Source organism: Asterias rubens, chromosome 18, assembly GCF_902459465.1.
Source record: "Asterias rubens chromosome 18, eAstRub1.3, whole genome shotgun sequence".
Classification (NCBI taxonomy): domain Eukaryota; kingdom Metazoa; phylum Echinodermata; class Asteroidea; order Forcipulatida; family Asteriidae; genus Asterias; species Asterias rubens.
In genome coordinates this window covers 2747560-2768378 of record NC_047079.1, presented here as the reverse complement: position 1 = coordinate 2768378, position 20819 = coordinate 2747560, and the positions used below count along the sequence as shown (strand labels likewise).

The window sequence follows — 20819 nt, the reverse complement described above, 5'->3', positions numbered from 1 at the left end:
AACAAAATCAACATACGAGTTCAGTCATTAAAAATATGCAATTGTCATTTTTCTCACCATAAAACAATTATTCTAGGCAGCTGTTGAAGTTGACTTTGCCTCAATTTTTTCCTTGGACTCACTGCGATACGTTATTGGTAATAATATTCATAATTGAATGTTTTTAATAAACCATAAATAATAGTAATAATAATTATTGTTAAAATTACTGCTATTATTGTTATTGTAACTATTTGTTACTAAAATGGTACAACAACAAAAAACTGACAAGTTATAAATAAGACAACAGCCAAAAGGAAAGAATGAAAAGCAACAGAAATACAAATGGATAAAAAATCTGACATTAAATAATAATATGACAATATGATAAATGGGTCAAGTGTTACATTATTAAAACAAACAATGATTTCCCGCAGGTCTTAGGCCATCTCCCTCCCTACCCGCACATATAAAGAAAACAAGAGCAAGACATGCGGATGTTTGCTATCTAGGTATTTTTTATACAGGAAAGATAAACATCATTGTTTAATCTTAGTCTGAACGCGTATTGATTAGAACAAAAATTACCCTCTGAAATGAAGCCATTTATTAGAAGTGAGTTGTATCTGAAACCTAAAAGAAACGCAACAGCTGATTTTGGTTGTTACAACTAATATTGGAGGACAATATGTTTACATGCTGAGTAATGTGCATGGTTTTTCACTATTTTTTTTTGTCCTGGCTCACACACCAGATTAAGCCCAAATTTGATAACCAATTGAGTCCCAATTTTCACAGGTTTGTTATTGTATGCATTTTGGGATACACCAAGTGAGAATACTGGTGGTTTGACAATTACCAAAGGTGTCTAGTACCTTTAAAGAAACACAGGTACGAGAGCCCTCAGACGCTCAGAATCCGAACATCTTATTGTCCAATAGATTACATCATCTTGTGATAAATTGTGCCGAGAAATATGCGATCTCTCCTGACTTGAAATTCCTTCACATAGAACCAGAGCTCACGGTTTCCCAAATGTCAAGTTCGATAAACATTTCAGACTTACACGGCATTACCAATTAAATTTCAGGGTGCGCTTGCCATAATTTCTTTCGATTTTTCGAGTCAGCTGTAAAAGTGGTAATTTAAACCCGTCAGAATTTGTTTGCAACCTTCAAAGATTCCTGTAACAGGTATAATGTGACTCAAAGAGAAAAAGGTTGCAAATATTCTTTCCGCCTTCATCCCACCAAAGGAAGCTAAATCTACTTTTAGCCACTGTGGCTGAATGATATTTACATATTCTTTTCGCTTTTTATTATTCGGAATTTAATCATTGCTTTTAGAATATCAGACACTTACTTACTTGCGCTTTGCATCTGGAATGCACACGCTCAGTAAATATTGCCTGCTCAAAATGTCAGACCCATAGCGTAATTCAATATAATAAATAGAAGTGACAGTTTAAAAGGTATACGGAAAAAAAAAAAAAAAAAAATTAAAATAATAAAACAGTTCCACTTCTCCTTGTTTTCTTTTATTTTCATGAAAGTGTCTCTCACCCTAGACTGAGTGTTTAAATTATATTGAGACCTAGACTTTTTTTTGTTGCAATTTTAATGGATAGCTGGATCTGAAGTTTAATTTGCTTGGCATTATAGTGCCCTGTGGTCAAATTGAAGAACAAGTAACGAGAGACAGTGCCATAGAAATGGGGTAGAATTCCATTTATTTTATTGTGAAGCCTATTCAGTGAAATGGGGTGGAAGGGGACAGCTTGTATTGCACATAGTTTTTACTGCTAATTGGTCTCGAGTGAACTGTTTATTTTTTTTAATTCTTTTTGAGAGCGGCAGTCTTTGATGTTCTGAGTTTATACTTTGCAGGGGAGCTTTGTTTAAAGGGAGGGTAAACCTTTGATAATTACTCCAAACATTAATGACCCTAAAAAATTAATTGGTAACAAGCACCGTAGATGTTGATAATGTATAAAAAAAATAATAATTGAGAAACACTGTCCTTCTTTTAGGAATGTGCTTTTAGAAAGAGGGATTCATTCAAAAACATTTCAATCTGAGAAATATGTTTCTCAACATGTGTGTATACCATTTAAACAGATTATTCTTTACGTGAGGACATAAACGCTTCAGATTTTTGGCAATATCTATAAACGACCTACCACCTTCTGAAACGAACATTTCGTTGGTTAGTTTAAAGGGAAGGTACACGCTTGGTAACTACTCAAAACAAATATTAACTTAAAAGCTGACTTGGTAATGAGCACTGGAGAGCTGTTGATAATATAAAACATTGTGGGAAACAACTCCCTCTGAAGTAACGTAGTTTTTGAGAAAGAGGTAATTTCTCACTAAAATAATAAAAGACTTATAGCTTGAAGTCTTTTATTCTTATCTGAAAGCACACAAATTCGTCCAACAAGGGTGTTTTTCTTTCATCATTTTCTTGCAACTTCGATGACCAATTGAGCCCAAATTTTCACAGGCTTGTTATTTTATGGTTATGATGGGATACACCAAGTGAGAAGACTGGTCTTTGACAATTACCAAATGTGTACCCTCCCTTTAACTGTATATCTTTATTTAGATAGGATTAAAACAATCAAACGGTTCCAGGAACCAAAAGTCTACGTTGTCTTTAACTAATGAGAAACTGGTTTTCCTGAGTAGATAATCCAGCCGTGTCGTCTGAGTCCACATTTTATACTATTATTCGTAAGGCAGCATTCATCATTATTTATCATATTCGTCCCGGCAATTCCTTTTAATCTGGGCTGCCTTCTTCATCTTCTTGACAATGCGATGTTGTGAGTACATGGGGGAGATTCCTTCAACGGTGGTGATCATCTTTCTGCCGTTTCTTTGTTGACATCTGAAAAATCATCAATGCAGCCCAGATTAAAAGGAAAATCGGCACACATGTAAATTTCGTCTAGATTTGACACCAGTCCTAAGATGTATTTCCATGTAGGAAACATGATGATGAAGTGCCCAGACATTGTCTACAGTATCCATTTAATTTGAAAGAAAAGTTCATTATTGTTTTTGCGGAAAAGTACATTTAAATCTTTCATTTTCAGTCAACACACCATACCTACTATGATACCTAAGTACATGTAGGGACATCGTTTGTTTTTTATCAACACAGATTTATAGGTAAATTTATCATGCAACGTACAGGTTTATTTTTATAGTGGCAATCAAAATAAGCAACGATAGGGGAGTTTTAAATGCTATTTCCTTGACTTATCGAGAAATTCAGACGGAGATATTTTCTCAAGGGGTCTTGTACTGTGAACCGAACAATTAGCGAGCTTTCCGATTTAAATGTGCTACCAATCCTGTCTTTTAATAATTCTCATTTGTAAACGATACATGCTTTTTATGTTACATGTACGTACAACTCTGTCTAAAAGCTAATGTTAAGGGCTTTTAGATAAACTCGCAATGTCATGTGTCCAATCATAGATCATTAACCCCCCCCCCCTTCCCTATAAAAAAAAATCCCAGACAGAGGTTAAACAAAACTAGGTCCAGATGTAGCTTGGCACACTTGATATCCTGTGTAATGTGGATGGGTATAATTAGCTTGAAACCTTGACTGCACAGGATGAAGTATTACCCCCTGATGGTACGGAGTCAAAGATCTTCCTCTCCCCTCTTGTTCTGCCATCTTGCATGCTGCCATGGCGATGGTAGTCTGGTATCCCAGAAAGAAGAAAAAATGTATGGGATCCCTGAAAACATACTCCAGGTGTGCCCGATGTGTTGATATTAATTGACGTCGATTTTGTGTGATTCAAACCCCCTTTGTTCTGCCATCTTGCATGCTGCCATGGCGATGGTAGTCTGGTATCCCAGACACAAAAAAAATGTTTGTAATCCCTGAAAACATACTCCAGGTGTGCCCGATGTGTTGATTTTAATTGACGGCGATGTGAACCGTTATTGGAAACAAACTTGCAGGTTTTTGTAACAGTAAAAGTCAAGTTGATGATAAGTCACGGCTGGGTGGGTTAGGAAGTGGATGCTGAGTTGCTGTTTAACAGAAAATATGTTGGAAATACCGTGACAAATGAGTTGCAGATGCTGGAGAAATATTGTGTTTAATTGAAGCCACTTGTTGTTTTTTAATATGATTTAATAAGTTTGATGTTTGTAAAACAAAATGTATTTCAAGATGTTTGTTAAAGGTTATTGTTTGATTTTTTTTTTATTATTACTTGATGTTTAAAATAAAAAGTTGTATCCCCATAAGGTGCTCACTGCTGCCGCATCCATGTTAATAGCGTACACTTGGGTGTGATCCCTGGCTATACGGAAGTTAAAGACTGATTAAATGGCTTCTGACTTGCGCCGCCGATCAAAGATATTGACAAAATAGGAAGATGGCCAACATTCATGTAGGGCTAGACAGCTCAGTTGGAAGTGCGCCGGCCCGTTTATTTTGAGATCGCAGATTCGAGTTCGGCTCTAGGAAATTTTTCTTTGTTCAACCCTATTTTGTTGAGAACCTAGAGGAATTATATACGGTCTTTTGTTTTTATAAAATAAACAAATAATTTCTCGTTTCTTTATGGAAAGAACAGAGGAAATGGTAAAATGTTTACTTTAGGTAAAAATTAGACCATGTTGTCAAAGACATTTACTGCTGCTTCAAATGTAGCATTGGTGTTTAATGGCATACTTCCAATGAGACGAAAGAATCGTTAATCAGCAATGAAATCCATGTCCTTCAAAACCACCCCTAACTTTTGATCCTGTTTTGTCTACTGTCTCTCCTTTTTGAATACCTCAGCTATTTTTGGATAAACACAGATGGTCATTTCAATTAACTAATTGAAAAGTTCTTGTTGTTTTTCTCTTCAACAGGACAAATCTCAGCCACTAAGGCGTTGGATGCCGATGCGCAGCCCAACTACATCTTCTACGTCATGGCGTACGACTGTGGCGGTCGGTTCAGCGAGTCTGTGATGGTGACGATCACTGTCAATAAGATGTGCTCCCCAGGATGGAAAGGTAAGAGTCTGACGCTGTGCGTTGCAGTTGAACCCGGAGGTCCGAGGTCTGAGACCTTGAGGTCTGAGGTTTGAGACCTTGAGGTCTGAGGTTTGAGACCTTGAGGTCTGAGGTTTGAGACCTTGAGGTCCGAGATCTGAGACCTTGAGGTCTGAAGGTTTGAAACCTTGAGGTCTGAGGTTTGAGACCTTGAGGTCCGAGGTCTGAGACCTTGAGGTCTGAGGTCTGAGACCTTGAGGTCTGAGGTTTGAGACTGAGAAGACCTGAGGTTTCAGACTAAGGGCCCTGTCACACGAGGCAACTTTTACAGCCAACTTATAGGCAACCAACTGCACTGCATGCTACATGACCACTTTGGTAGCACATAGTCGTTTTTCAAACATTGTCTAACGATCAACAAGGAAAATACCTGAACATTGAAATGTGAATGGCTTTTCTTCATGGAGATTGCCTGGAAATTGTTGCCTGTATTATAAATTGCCTCGTGTGACATGGCCCCAAGTATAAGACTTTGAGGTCTGATGAGACTGAGGCTGATCAGCCTTGATGAGACTGAGGCTGATCAGCCTCAGTCTCAGACCTAGCCTCAGTCATGAGACCTTTAGGTATGAGAGTGAGGCTAAGACTTTGAGGTGTGAGAGTTAGGCTGAAATTGAGGCTGGGACTCTGATGTCTGAAACTGAGGCTGATATCTTGAGGCTCGAGTCTGAGGCTAAGACTTTGAGGTCCGAAACAGAGACTGGAACCTTGAAGTCTAAGACTGAGGCTGAACCTTGAGGCCTTACTTTGAGGCTGAGGCCTTGTTTTCTGAGATTGAGGCTGAGACCTTGAGGCCCGAGTCTGAGGCTAAGACTTTGAGGTCCGAGACAGAGACTGGAACCTTGAAGTGTGAGACTGAGGCTGGAACCTTGAGGCCTGACATTGAGGCTGGAACCTTGAGGCCTGACATTGAGGCTGAGGCCTTGTTTTCTGAGACTGAGGCTGAGACCTTGAGGCCCGAGTCTGAGGCAAAGACTTCGCGTTCCAAGACAGAGACTGGAACCTTTGAAGTCTAAGACTGAGGCTGGAACCTTGAGGCCTGACATTGAGGCTGATGCCTTGTTTTCTGAGACTGAGGCTGAGACCTTGAGGCCTGAGTCTGAGGCTACGACTTTGAGGTCCGAGACAGAGACTGGAACCTTGAAGTCTGAGACTGAGACTAGAACCTTGAGGCCTGACATTGAGGCTAAGGCCTTGTTTTCTCAGACTCAGGCTGAGACCTTGTGGTCTGAGACTGAAGCTTGGTCCATACTTCGTGTGCATTCAAATGCGACACAAATTTTGACGTCACATGGCTGTCACATCGCAGTGAATGTTTCACGAATTTGGAACATACAAATTTGCTTCTCATTCGCAGGAAGTATGAACCGGGCTTAAGGCTTGAAACTCCTGGTCTGAGATTGAGACTTCCAGGTTGGAGACTTTGAGGTTTGACAGATGTCAAACCAAGTGTCTTACATGTAGATAAAGACCACTAGCAGCTCCAAAAACAGGATTTGTGATAAGTCTTGAAGTTGAGACATTTCGCTTTCCAACCAAACAATTTAGCAGGTTTCCTAACTGCAATGAAAATGAGGAGGTACATGTCCTTTTTTCTTTAGGGTATGGTTAAAAATAATAAAACAATTTTAAGGCCTTAAAAAGGACCCTCATAATTCTGCAGTCATTTTTTATTTCTAACCGTAAAAATCCACGATTGTATTCAAATAAGGCCAATAACATAGTCTGGTGCACTACACTACATTGTGCATTGAAACACCCTCTTTATTAACACTCTACGGAGGGAACCAGACTAAGATGACCCAAGTACAGTGTGTAAAAAAAGACCTTTACCAGGCAAGATTCACTCATGCGTGACTGATAGCAATTTATTGCCGTCAGCGTTTCCAAAAATTAATTATTTACCACTACAAGGTCAACTAATATGATATTCCCCTGGTCGCACAACATATGTACACAGTGTAGAGCCAGTACGCTAATTGCTTTAGGGTTTTACTGCAATAGCTGAGGCTTATTAGTGGACTGTGGTCGGGTATGAGCTTATAAGATTGACCTTTCAGTTTGAAAGGGTCATGAATCAGAAAGGATTTAATAATATTCCTGGGAAGGCATCTGTTTGGTAACCACTCTTTGAAATTAAAGGAACACAAGGCCTTCGATTGGTCAAGTTGGTCTTTGAAAAGCGTTTGAATCCGTTAGTTAAAAAATGCATATGGTTAGATAGATAATTTAAAAGTAGAATATAATGATCCAAACAAACATGCCTCATAATTGCACAGCTTCCCTTTTGCTTTGAGAACTAACACATTCGGCCATTTTATTGAGTAACATTTTTGACTCCATAAATTGGCCGACCGTGTTAGGGCGCGGCTTAAAAGTTAAAACTGTGCAATTCCGAGGCATGTGTACATGTATGTGTGGATCATTATAATCTATTTTTAAATTATCAATTATTACCATTATGCATTTCATAGCAAACCGTTTTCAATCGCTTTTCCAAGACCAACTTGACCGATCCAAGGCAACGTGTTCCTTTAATGGCACCGAAACCTTTTGGTTTGAAGCCTACAGCAGTTTTCGATAGGATGAAGCATTTTGAGAAACATTTCGCTTTGAAATAATGTGGGTATGTAAGAAGATATCAGTTGTTATGTCCCAAAAAGTTTGAATCTGAAAGAGGTTACTGTCAGTTATGCTTCTCAGATTGTGTGTTCCTATTTAGAAATATTCTTCCTTCACGGCATATTCGCTCTATTCGCTAGTTGATATCCCAAAAATGCTACCATATTTTGACATGCTAGTTTTATTGTATACATCTACATTTATATAGGATTAAAACAATTACACAGTTTCAAAAACCAAAGGCACACTTTACCTTTTAAATGGTGTTACATGTACTACAACAAAATTCTTTAGTACTTTACAAGTTGTATGGTATGGTATCTTATTGGTGGTCAGTTTCAGGGAAAGAGTTTAGAGCAGAGTCATATATTGGTAAATACAGTGCTGCTAACTCTCCCCGCTTCTGCATTTTGACGCTTAGCAAAAAAGAGCATGAGATTGTGACAAGAACTGAAAACTTACAACAAAGTTTGGATAGATTTTCCTACATTTTTACGCTTTTTAACAAAAAGGGCATTTATGCATCCTGGGAATAAAAGAGTAGTGACTCGGTCTTGAACGCTCATTTTTAAAACCTTGCAGGATTGTGGGAATGCGATAAAGATTCTTGCTTACGGCTCAGTCCCTTATCGCACGGCCTCTACCATGCCGGTTATAAACCATTGTTGAAGACCTCGTACCACTATTTTATTCCATCAGTAACAAACAATTGTTTATGAGTACTAAATAATCGTTTATTTTTGATTCTCTACTATGCCACAACCCCTCCATTCCTCCTTCCTAGGTAACTCTCGTCGTATTGAGTACACCCCTGGCACCGAGAGTCAGATCCTGGCCCCCATGATCCACCTTGAGACATGCGTCGCGCCAAGGTGCAATGTCAGCGAGGTCATCACCACGGTCAAACTGCAGACGAGGCATATCGGATTCGGGTGCGATCGCGACACCTACTCCTCGCAGTCTCAGCGTAAACTCTGTGGTGAGTAAACACGCAAGATGTCAATCAAATGCCTTCTTTGTTTATTTTAGATGTTTGGAAAAGGGGGAGCGAGGAAAAATGATCAGTTGTGAACAGGGCCCAAATTTATAAAGCCTAGTTGCACAAAAACTGGCTAAGCACAGAAAAGTATTGCTTAGTGGGAACACGTTACCAGCCAAAATTACATGAAGTTTGCATTGTTTGGGAAGGTGCTCCACTCAATTTGTGCTTAGCAAAGAAATTTGTCAGGCAGTATTTTCTGATAACAGCTCCATGAAATTGGGCCCTGGGCACAGTTTCCATTTCATAGGGCAACTTAAGCGCAAAACGTAGCTAAACAAGTAGCAAGGATATTTAATAGGATGTTAAATTTGCATCTTGGATAAAGAATATGTTTTAGCATTTTATGCTTGGTGTTCTTTGAAAAAAAATCACAGGCATAGTACTCGGCTGGGATTCGAACCCACGATCTTGGCAATTCTAGAGCATTGGTCTTTAATACGAACTCGTCCACCAAGATTGCCTGGTAGCTAGAGGCAGTTCGATTTCTATATTTTAGCAGCGGCTACCGCAACGATTTAATATATGTTAAATTTGCATCGAGATAAGAGTATGCTTAACAAGTTTATTAAGCATTTGCTGGAAATATGAATCAACCTTAATTCATATTGAGAATCAATTTTGTTGTTTTGTGTTGTTCCAGGTTCTGCACCGGGCAGCTTTGACCTCCTCCCAACCCCGAGCTTGGGCCAGAAATGGACGGAGGATCTGCTGACCGACGAGGGACACGACAGCGAGCAGATCTACGAGTTTGATGGTGAGGAGAGCGCCGTGGTCATCCCAGAGAAGTACGCCCCGGGCAATCTGACCAGCCAGTTCAGCATCGCGTTCTGGATGAAGCACGGTGAGACCGAGGGACTCAACAAGGAGCACATTCTCTGCAACTCGGACAGCGAAGGTGAGTCACATGTACCATTTGAGAAAAAGACACATCACAATACCAACCCGTTAGAGACTGTTTAAAGGCAGTGGACACTTTTGGTAATTACTCAAAATAATAATTAGCATAAAACCTTACTTGGTAACGAGTAATGGGGAGAGGTTGATCGTATAAAACATTGTGAGAAATGGCTCCCTCTGAAGTAGATCATAGTTTTCGAGGAAAGAAGTAATTTTCCACAAATTTGATTTTGAGACCTCATAATTAGATTTGGAGGTCTCTAATCAAGCATCTGAAAGCACACAACTTTGTGTGACAAGGTTGTTTTTCTTCCATTATTATCTCGCAACTTCGACGACCAATTGAGCTAATATTTTCACAGGTTTGTTATTTTATGCATGTGTTGAGATACACCAAGTGAGAAGACTGGTCTAAGAAGACAATTACCAATAGTGTCCAGTGTCTTTAACCACCACCATCAACATACACATGGCTAAAATTGAAACAGAGATTTTTAAATGGTGCTACCAGAAACCTTACCCGATTATACTGTACTCCCACTTTGCAAAGTTTCAAATCCTACAGCAAAGTTAGAAATGCACATGGTGTTACTGCAAACTGAATATATGCCGTGATTCTACTTACCATGATAGAGCTGTGCTTAACAAACATTCTCAGCAGCTTCATGACTTCATACCCTTAGCCCCCCCCCCTGGGGATTAGAGTACCAAGATGGCGCCCCCGCATCAATCTATAGTAGCTTTTTCCCTCAGACTGCATCTGTCTGGAACTCCTTGCCTTGTGCATGTTTCCCTTCATCCTATGATCTGCCTTTTTTAAAGAGGAATATCAATTCCTACCTTCAGCTCCACTGAGTACTACATTTCTATGTTTTCTTCCTTGTAGCTCTTTACCTACGTGTAGAGTGGCTTTTAGCCTTGTTTTGGGCGAACTTGCACAAACAAAATATTTATAAAAAAAGTTGCATAATCTCCATCTTTGCAGGTCTGAATCGTCATCACTACGCCATCTTCATCCACAACTGTCATCTTATCTTCTTGGTGCGCCACCAGGACGAGGGAAAGAGTGATGCGTTCTTCCCAACGGAGTTCCGGTGGAAGCTTGATGAGGTTTGCGACAAGCAGTGGCATCGCTACACCTTCAACGTGGACAACCTTTCGGTATGTACTTTGTAACTACTATAAGAATAAGACTCTGCCGCGTCAGGCCATTAACTAATTTTGCATGTACACCATAGGTCCTTTTGGTTGGTAAGCAGTTTGCAATCAGCTAATTCTATTTTCTCTACTATGATAATAATAATGATAATAGTGGCTTCTACATTGTATGTCAGTGATGCTTGAGGCGCTTCGTGGCCGAGCAGATAAGAGCATCGAACTCAAACTCAGCAGAGTGTGGGTTCGAACCCCGGTCGTAACACTTGTTTCCCCGAGCAAGACACTACATAATTGCTTCTCTCCACCCAGGGGTAAATGGGTACCTGTATGGGCAGAGATGATTCTTGTGACTGGTTTAGCCGAGTAGCGCATATTGATGTTGCACAGGCTGTATACTCCCCAGGGAGCTAAGATAAGGCCCGGTGACCAGGGGTAATAATGTTGGAAGCACTTTCAGAAGCCCTGTAGGTGTGAAAAGCGCTATATAAATCTGGTTATTATTATTCATCATTCAGTGTTTTCCTGCAAGGTATTGTGGCCCTACGTTTTTGAAGTTGGAGACCTTTCTCTTTACATAGCAACTAATAATGGTTTACAAGGTGCTGTGACACAATATGCAGCCAGTAACCCAAAAACCAAATAAGTCCATTATTTGTCCAGTCCCGTCATTCCAATATTTTCCTTAAACACATTCTTTTTATAGATTTTACTGATATACATATCAGCTTTTGCAGTCCGAAAAGTTCAGCAAAGTTCATAAAAAGAAAGAAATATTTTAGTTCTAACAAAAAAATATTTCTGGTCCAGCGTATAAGTGCCGAGCTACAAGACCAGTGGGGAACTAATTGAATTCAGAGCCCTCACATAGCTCCCTGCCTTCCTCCCATGTGAGTTTGCGAATGATTTCCCCAAATCAAACCGTCTCAAATTGAAAATCTCATCCTGTTAAAAAACTCCTTATATGTCTAGTAATTATTCCCGCTCAATTTGTCACAGCACAAGAAAGTTTATTTCCTACCTAGGTCGGAGATCTTCTGCCGTGGAATGTTACAACGGCGTGTTTGGATTTTTCTTTTTGTCTCGGCTGCCGAGTTGATTCAGCGACAACGTAGGGCTCCGTGGAGTAGAGTTAACCGTGTACTACAATCTTGGATAGCTGTACATTTTTAGTTGATTTCCCTGTAGAGTTGAGTCCCAAACTTCGGTCATTCCCTTTTTTCTATGCAAGAGAAAAGTCTAGATGAGACCGATCAGTAGCAGTTATGTACATGTTTATTAAGCTCTCTACAATAAAAGGGGAATATTATGTGTGGTTTATGAGATCCCAAGAACCCTTGGTGTTATGCCCATAGAGTTTTTAATGCATTTTTATTTTTGGTATTTATTCATTCTGGTTGCGAAGCCAAGGATTCTCAAGTGTTAAATATATATTTGTTTTCCCAGGTATATCTGTTTGTCTATAGTGAATTCCGCCATTTTGTACCAAGGCTTCTTGATCTTCTAAGCCCATGCATTGAAAAACTTACATTTATATTTGTTTCCCCAGGTATATCTTTACGTCGATGGTGAAGTCCGCCAAACGAAGATGATATCTGATAACTGGCCACTTCATCGTAGTAACTACCCCACAGCTCTCACTGTCGGTGCATGTTTTGATGGTAAGATACGCGTCTCCACAGACGCCCTAGACCCTCTTAAAGGGAGGGTAAACCTTTGGTAACTACTAAACAAAAATATGCCCAAAACAACTTAGAAGTCTCCCAAATTTCGCAAATCTAGTCTGTGGTAGTAGAATAACTAGCAGGACAGTTCTCTAAAGAACCAACTGTACCTGGCAAGTAGACACACACATGGTGTGTTCTCGCAAACCACATAAACATTGATGCCTCACCAGGCAATGTCTCAAATCCCATAACAACTTACTTGTTAAAGAGCACTGAAGAGCTGTTGATATTATAAAACATTGTTAAGAAACGACACCCTCTGAAGTAATGTAGTTTTAGAGAAAGAGGAACTTTGTTATCCCCAAATTGTAACCTGAGAAAGGCTTCAGGCATGAAGTCTTTCTCAGATTAAGATGTTGATAATTTACACAGATATTCACACTAACAAAACACTGTGGTAATGCTTTCCCACATAAACTTGAGTACCTGTGGTGTTAGAAGCATATACATGTATATCTAGTAAGTTTGAGGAATTCACAAAACCATGTCGTAGCATTTTCTTGAAGATGCATCGATCGATTTGTTGCCAAACTGATGCAAGGCGATTGGCAGAGGCAGTTAAAAAAAAAACAATTTTTGAGAAACTTAATTAAAAAAATCTGTCAACGTTTAGTAATAATTAGTTTTAAAAAAAAATGAGATATTGTTGGGACCCAACATAATCTCATTTTACCAACAATGTGCATCTCACAAGTTTTCATGCATTTTGCGGGGAAAAGTATTTTACGGAGCCAATCAATTTGTGTGTGTGTCTCTTTCAGCAACAAATCGAGCGATGCAACTTTAAAAATTGTTTGCACAAATTGATCTACATTTTGTGAGTTGAGTTAGTCAATCCTTAAGTCACAGTGTTGTAGATGGTGGAAGTGCCCACTCCCATGAATCCTTGTGTGTTGAACTCTCCTAATGTCCCAAAAATCTTGTTCTCCTAGCTTGTTTGACCCCTTACATTTCTCACTGACACCAACAATAAGGAGGTTTTGAGGTTTCGCATGCGAACAAATACTGTTAGTGCGACGGATATGTCATCATTATGACGTCATACGCTATCCGCTATTACGTGCAGACGACACTGATATCCTGCTTGTGACACGAAAGTAGGTTACGAATAGCTAAACGTATGCATGTGCGTATCCGTTCGCGTGCGAAACTTCCTTAATGTCTCTCTTGTCATACATGTTGCTTTGGGTCTGTTAAATTTGTCCCTGTGAAGTTCTTCAAACCTGTCTGACCATTCTATTTCATTCGCCTGCTTTTGAAGGACAGTAGCACTATGTGAGCCTGTGTTCTGTAGTACCATGTGGTGATTGCATCCACAGAGTACACGGATAGTTCTATGCACAATTGTGCGGCCACACACAATCCAGGCAGCTGAATGCTTTTGGATGGTCACTCGGCTCCTTGCAAGATGTTACCCCAAGTGGGAAAGTTTAAGCACTAGTAGTTTGTGAACCTGGTTCTAAAGTATCCTATGTTAAAACCCCACTGGTGGAGGGACTCCAGCCTTTCTCATAAACCCATCTGGTAGAAGTATCCCAAGCTTTAATGTCAGTTTAAGCTCTAGCAGTTTGTCAGGTTCCTGTTTGAACCTGGTTCTAATGTTTCCTTTGTTATAACCCATCTGTTGATGGTATCCCAAGCTTTGATGTCCATTTAATTTCTAGTAGTCAGGCATGCAACTCTTCCGGGGATCCGCGGTTTTCCAGGTTTCATGAAATGGAAATTCGCTGCTACGAAAAAACTCCACGTAAAATAAAATCACGGAGACACAAGTTCTCCTCTTACAGCGTACCTTCTACACTATTTTTTTTGCACAGTCTGGCTCCGTAGTGTTTTTATTGCTTGTTGTATTATGAGGATGCAGCGGAAACCAGACACGGTAAGGGCCCAATACGCAGCTAGGACACAATCCTCCTTGTGTACAGCATACTTTCTACACTATTTTTTTGCACAATCTGGCTCCGTAGTGTTTTTATTGCTTGTTGTATCAGGGGATGTGGGGGGAACCAGACAAAAAGGGCCCAATACGGGGCTAGCTTCAGAACGGGCGATCAATAGGAAAATTGTGCGGGTTTTTTTTCTGCTGAAGAGTTGCATGCCTGAGTAGTTTGTCAGGTCCCTGTTTGAACCTGGTTCTAAAGTATCCTTTGTTATAACCCATCTGGTAGAGGTATCCCAACCTTTGTTAGAACCCATCTGGTAGAGGTATCCCAACCTTAGTTTGAACCCATCTGGTAGAGGTATCCCAACCTTTGTTAGAACCCATCTGGAGGAGGTATCCCAACCTTGTTTTATAAACCATCTGGTAGAGGTATCCCAACCTTGTTTTATAACCCATCTGGTAGAGGTATCCCAACCTTTTTTACAACCCATCTGGTAGAGGTTTCCCAATCTTTGTTATAACCCATCTGGTGGAGGTATCCCAACCTTTTTGCTGTCCATTGAAGTCTATCCCCTTAATACTAGATGGATATCCCTTGTATTTGTCTATCTCATCCTAAACACCATTCCACCGTCCTCTTTTTCCCCCACTCTCTCTCTCTCTTTCTCCTTCTCTCGAATCCTTTCTACTGTCTTGTACATTCTAATGCTTCATTTTGATCCCTAACCTCTAACCTACTCTCTTATTTTTTACCTTCCTCCTAATACACTTTGCCTGAAATGATTTAAAATTTTCATAAACCATCGCTGTTGATTTTGATATAATTTTAACTCTCCGATCGATCCACCGTTCCCATTGTTTTGATACCCGTACCCTGTTATGCTACATTTGTAACTTTACCCTGGATCTGCATCTTTCCGTACATCGAAAACTTCAATTCTGTTGCTACTGTTTCTGTTTGATCTTGCATGGTTAATTTGACATTATGAACCCCACCCTAAACAAAACTCCGTCCCTGCATCCTGCCCGCACCCCTTCCCAACCGTGCCATCCTCCCGTCGTATTTTGTTCTCTAATCTTTCTCTTTGTGCGCTAACGGGTTTCATCACTCACAACTCCTCTTCTGGTGCATGTCTTCTCGAATCTTTAACCTGTTCAAACTTTTTCCCTGACCGTAACCAACCTATAATCCATCCACTGCCCGATTCCTGCATGCAATCTTTATAACCCAAAGACTTTACTACTGCTGCACGCACAGGTGGTAAAGGACGCTTCACAGGACACTTCCAGGGGTACCTTGCCGGTCTGAGTGTTCTCCCCGGTCGCATGGAGGAGGAAGCCACCATCCAGTGCCTGCATAGCTGCAAGGAAGGCCTGTCCATGAACACTGAGGATCTACCTGCAGATAGAGTACAGTTTAACTCCATCAATACCGAGCTTGTCATCAAGGTAGGGTTTGAAATAGACTGGTTCTCTTTCTTTATCCGCAAGGATCAAGACAGGGTACATTTCATTGGATAAACCTGTAGTAACATATCTGTGTTTTGATTGGTCCGTGGTAACGTTTAGCAGCTGCGCTTTCGGTCTTCTGCTTTATGAATGTAGGTGAAAGGTGATTCTGGATGAGGGTTGACCTAGGCTTGAGGCCACCCTCTGGCCTAATTCACAAGCCGGACGTCAGATGTTCAGGCTATGTTTGCAATAAAAAGTAAAAGACTTTATGCTTGACCACAAGAGGGGGCTATTTTGGGGGGTTTAATATAGGCCAAGTTCATGTATAAACTATCGTTGACCATAGATCGACTACATTAGCCTTAAAGGCAGTGGACACTATTGGTAATTGTCAAAGACCAGTCTTCTCACTTGGTGTATCTCAACATATGCATGAAACAACAAACCTGTGAAAATTTAAGCTCAATCGGTCATCGAAGTTGCAAGATAATAATGAATGAAAAAAACACCCTTGCCAAACGAAGCTGTGCGCTTTCACATGCTTGATTTCGAGACCTCAATTTCTAAATCTGAGGTCTCTTTAGAGGGAGCTGTTTCTCACAATGTTTTATATTATCAACCTCTACCCATTACTTGTAATCAAAGGTTTTATGCCAATAATTCTTTTTGAGTAATTACCAATAGTTTCCACTGCCTTTAACTCTGTCTAATTGATGATAGTTGGACTACCCTAGTCGACTAGTTGGAACCAGCCTACTGGGCATGGTCGCATCCCTGGTTATGAATAGCCGTTTTCATAGCACAGTGCAGAGAGGACTAGAAAAATGAGAAAGCACATTAAACAATGGTGTCCAGCTACCAAGAAAACTGGTTCATCCACATCGCAACTGTCTCAATACACAGAAATGGTTTCATAGCAGCAGTAAAGGCATGTTCAAGTTTATAGAGTTGTTGAAATTGTACATTTATTTACTCTCTGGTTGCTGAAATTTGTTTAATTATTTTTTTCTAGACCTTTATCCTAAATTATGGTCTTGCTTGATTAGCTTTTTGAGCTGTGATCACAGTGAAGATGAAATATAATCCTTTGCTTTTTGGGTCTCACTTTTGCCTTGTTTACTTTTCTCGCAGGGTGATTTGAGTGACGCATCCCAGCTGCTCCAGCGTGTGTCGTACTTCAACTCTCGTGAGTTTCCTACCCCTGGCCAGAGACCACTCACCATTAAGACAATCGCTACGTAAGTCTTGTAATACTTTGAGAAATCAGCCAACGATTATAATACTTGGTTCTTATAAAGAGCACATAATAATAATAATAATAATAATAATAATAATAATAATAATAATAATAATAATAATAATAATAATAAAAATAATAATAATAATAATAATAATAATAATAATAATAATAATAATAATAATAATAATAATAATAATAATAATAATAATAATAATAATAATAATAATAATAATAATAATAATAATAATAATAATAATAATAATAATAATAATAATAATAATAATAATAATAATAATAATAATAATAATAATAATAATAATAATAATAATAATAATAATAATAATAATAATAATAATAATAATAATAATAATAATAATAATAATAATAATAATAATAATAATAATAATAATAACAATTGTGGCTTTGTATATAGCTCACATTTCCGTCACTCAGTGACGCTCCTGGGGCTGTAACATACATTTTTTCCTGCAAGATGTAGGACTACGTTTGAATTATGAGAGCTAATTCTGATAGCACCATGTAATGGAGCAATTTGCTGCCGATCGGACCAGGAACATCGGGGCGAACCCATTCTCTTTTCGATAAGTGCACTGCGTTCTTTTACATGCGTTACATAACACATGGGACCAACGGCTTAACGTCCCATCCGAAGGATGTAGCAATGGTGAAATGTCTTGCTTAGGGACCATGGATAAATTATGTCACGGGAACGACCGCGTCGCGACGCGTTCCTTCGCGTGACAAAACGAACAAAAGAAAAACTACGGAGTGGAACGCGTTCTCCTCAACCACCGGGTCTCGAGGAAGACCCACTGTATAACAAAGGAACAATGGTGTAGGCCGAAAACCACTGTGTAGTTATAATCGGCTTATCTGGGTAGATAAACCCAAGTTGTAGCCCTTTTCACACAATAAGTCAAAACACAACCGCAGATTTTAAAATAAAAAAATACTACGTCTTTGCACGACCGCCATGCAAAATAATCCCCCAAAGTAAAACAAAGTCAATAGGAAAAACATCTTACATTAAACAGTAAAACTATACTCTTTTTTGTACATCCAAGGTGTCCAAAATGTTTCATGTTTGAACAATGAAGCCAACACGTTATGAAGTTTTTCTTAAACACGTTTAATATTTCCCAAGGAACTGCTGAAAATTCACCACGTTGCCCAAGGTACCAGCGACGGCGCCAATGTTGTATGAGTTTAGCTCGGGCACCAACGCTGGTTAGTATTGCAATTTTCGGACACCAGATTCTCCCGAAAGTCTTAATCTCAAGGCGGTTGAAACTAATTTCGTAAGCTGTTGCGCAATTTTTCCCACGGAGGGCGGCTCTCCCGCTATCACATTGTTTAGGAAAGCCCTCTAGCGTTCAATGTTTCTTGCATTATAGTTTGTTGCACGCAAAATAACAAGACTACTAGGCCTGAATATTGAAAACACTGTGTGTGAGTGTGTAGTTAGATGGAGTGTTTGTGTACTACGATGTAATTTTGCGTTGTGTTTTGTGTGATTGCGAGCCGGTCAGCATGATTTCGCGGTACCTTTATAAACGAATCTTGTAAGTGTAATCATCTCTGTAAACACGGGTCATAATGTAACAATTAGATGTAGATACAAAATAAGTTGGCGATGATTTCAAATTGACGAATAATAGTCACCACTTCAACTTGTTATGGCAGTAGCATATTATTGTATTGGCTTTGGCAAACTTGAGGGTTGGCTGTACATGGACATCTCCAACCCATTGTCTGGTGTATACCTGAGCTAGACCGCAAACACTAATCCTTCACCCCTTCGTGGCTTACTTGCAAGCTGCCTTGTCCATGTAATCTGAACAACAAAAGGCACCAACAATAGAGTTCGATAATGAGGGACCTTAAAAATCAGTGAAGCGCTTAATCCATCTTGGGACGGGCGCGTGACAATTTTGGGACGGACTCGTTCTAGAACGAGTCTGACCGCGGGCGGCCGCGTTCTTAATTTATCCATGGGCCCTTAAGGACACAAGTGTTACGGCTGGGGATTCAAACCTAATAGCTAGATTAAGCTGCTTTACAGCACTATTATCGCTGTTCATCAAGCATACTTTTAGACCGTGACTCTAACTTTCTTAAATCCCCCGGGAGCATACAACCTTACTTTAAGCTGCCTATAGTAGCGCCAAAGGATTAATCAGACACAACTCACGCTCCCATTTACACATCTGGGTTAAGAGAAGCAATTATGGTGAGGTGCCTTGCTCAAGGACATAACAGTTATGACCAGAAATTGAACCCACACTGTTATGATTCAGCCATCAGAACTTGAGTCTAATGCAGTAGCCTGCTCGGCTGCGACACACCACCATCAGCTGGCTTCAGGGTGTCTATTGATCGTCTGATTAGTTAAAAATAATCCACCCCTCCTTTTCTTTGAACACCCCTATTTCACAGATGTGATGGAATCCCAATCCCCATGTCAGACACGTCAGCCTATGTTATGGTTGTCGAACCGGAGGAACCTACCATTACCATTTCGGGGCCGACCCAAATGGCACAGGAAGCTGATAAGATTGCAAGCGGGATCAAACCGTTTGCCTCCATCAACATCGTCAGTATGATGTCGGAAGAGCAAGAGGAAGAAGAGGAGGCGGAGCTTGAAGGTAGGAGGAGGGGAGAGGATTTGGGCAGGGTGTTGTTCTAGGGTAGTGCGCTCCCATATCCGGTGTCTTCTGGAGACAAGAAAATAAAAGGACTCAATAATATCAAAGTCTTATATAGCGCATGTATCTACCAAACAAGGTACATGTACTCCCTTCTCTTTTCGATAAGTGCACTGGGTTCTTTTACACGCGTTACACAACACATGGGACCAACGGCTTTACGTCCCATCTGAAGGACGAAGCAATAGTTAAGTGTCTTGCTTAAGGACACAAGTGTCACGGCTGGGGATTCGAACCCACACTCTGCTGATCAGAAACACCAGAGTTTGAATCCGGTGCTCTTAACTGCTCGGCCACGACACTTCCAATAGGGAAATTCTAAAGACTGGTGTGCTCCACAAGGAATTTTGTGTACAACGTCAATGGGAAACTTTTAAGTACTGTGACAAAAGAAAGAAAGATGTCCCCATAGGTATGCATATTTGATTTCAATTCAATTCAATTCAATTCAAGGGATTTTATTCAAATATTTGTAGCCAAAGGCTAAACTACATTTGAATTTACAAGGTAAAAAACATCAAGATTACATGTACATACATTAAAGGGAAATAAACAAAACATGAGAATGTGTGTTGTTCTAGGGTTCGGGGTAGGGTGTTGTTTTAGGATGGGCGATATCTAAAAGGGGGTTGGGACTTTTATCCCTCCATGCTACCGATTCTCTGAGTGGGTCATAAAGACGGCATAGATGATTGTCCATGTAAATAGCAGGGGCCTGCTTGTCAAATTCTCGATAAAACACGCAAATTTGTTTGTGGAGCAAAATATCAGATGGTTACATCAGTGAGGGTACTGTTGGGGATTTTGACATTGTATGCAAGGGGTATATTCCTTCCAACCACTGTTCATATTACAACGATTGCTGGTAAACAGTCACAAGTTATATCTATTTCATGGTATTATTGGCTGGTAACCTTTTTCTTTGCTTAGCAAATTTGTCTGATAAGCAAATAAGTAGTAAGGAACAAGTGCCCTTTGTACCCTATTGGCTGGTACCCTTTTTCTGCACTCACCAAATTTTT

The 20819-nt window shown here is 39.9% G+C and overlaps 1 protein-coding gene across 2 annotated transcripts in view; it reads left to right on the top strand.

Annotated features, from left to right (window-relative positions):
- The first annotated feature begins 4872 nt into the window (after positions 1–4872).
- The window catches only part of LOC117302696 (calsyntenin-1-like), a 32027-nt gene continuing 16080 nt past the window's right edge, over positions 4873–20819 (top strand). Inside the window, exons 1-8 of one of the 2 annotated variants that reach the window (XM_033786694.1) lie at positions 4873–5015; positions 8461–8655; positions 9359–9613; positions 10601–10776; positions 12320–12431; positions 15638–15828; positions 16963–17069; positions 19529–19737. In XM_033786694.1, coding sequence (XP_033642585.1) covers positions 4931–5015; positions 8461–8655; positions 9359–9613; positions 10601–10776; positions 12320–12431; positions 15638–15828; positions 16963–17069; positions 19529–19737 — 1330 coding nt within the window. In that variant the 5' untranslated portion in view covers positions 4873–4930. Of the gene's footprint in view, positions 5016–8460; positions 8656–9358; positions 9614–10600; positions 10777–12319; positions 12432–15613; positions 15829–16962; positions 17070–19528; positions 19738–20819 lie in introns of both variants that reach the window. The other variant, XM_033786693.1, reaches the window with a different exon arrangement.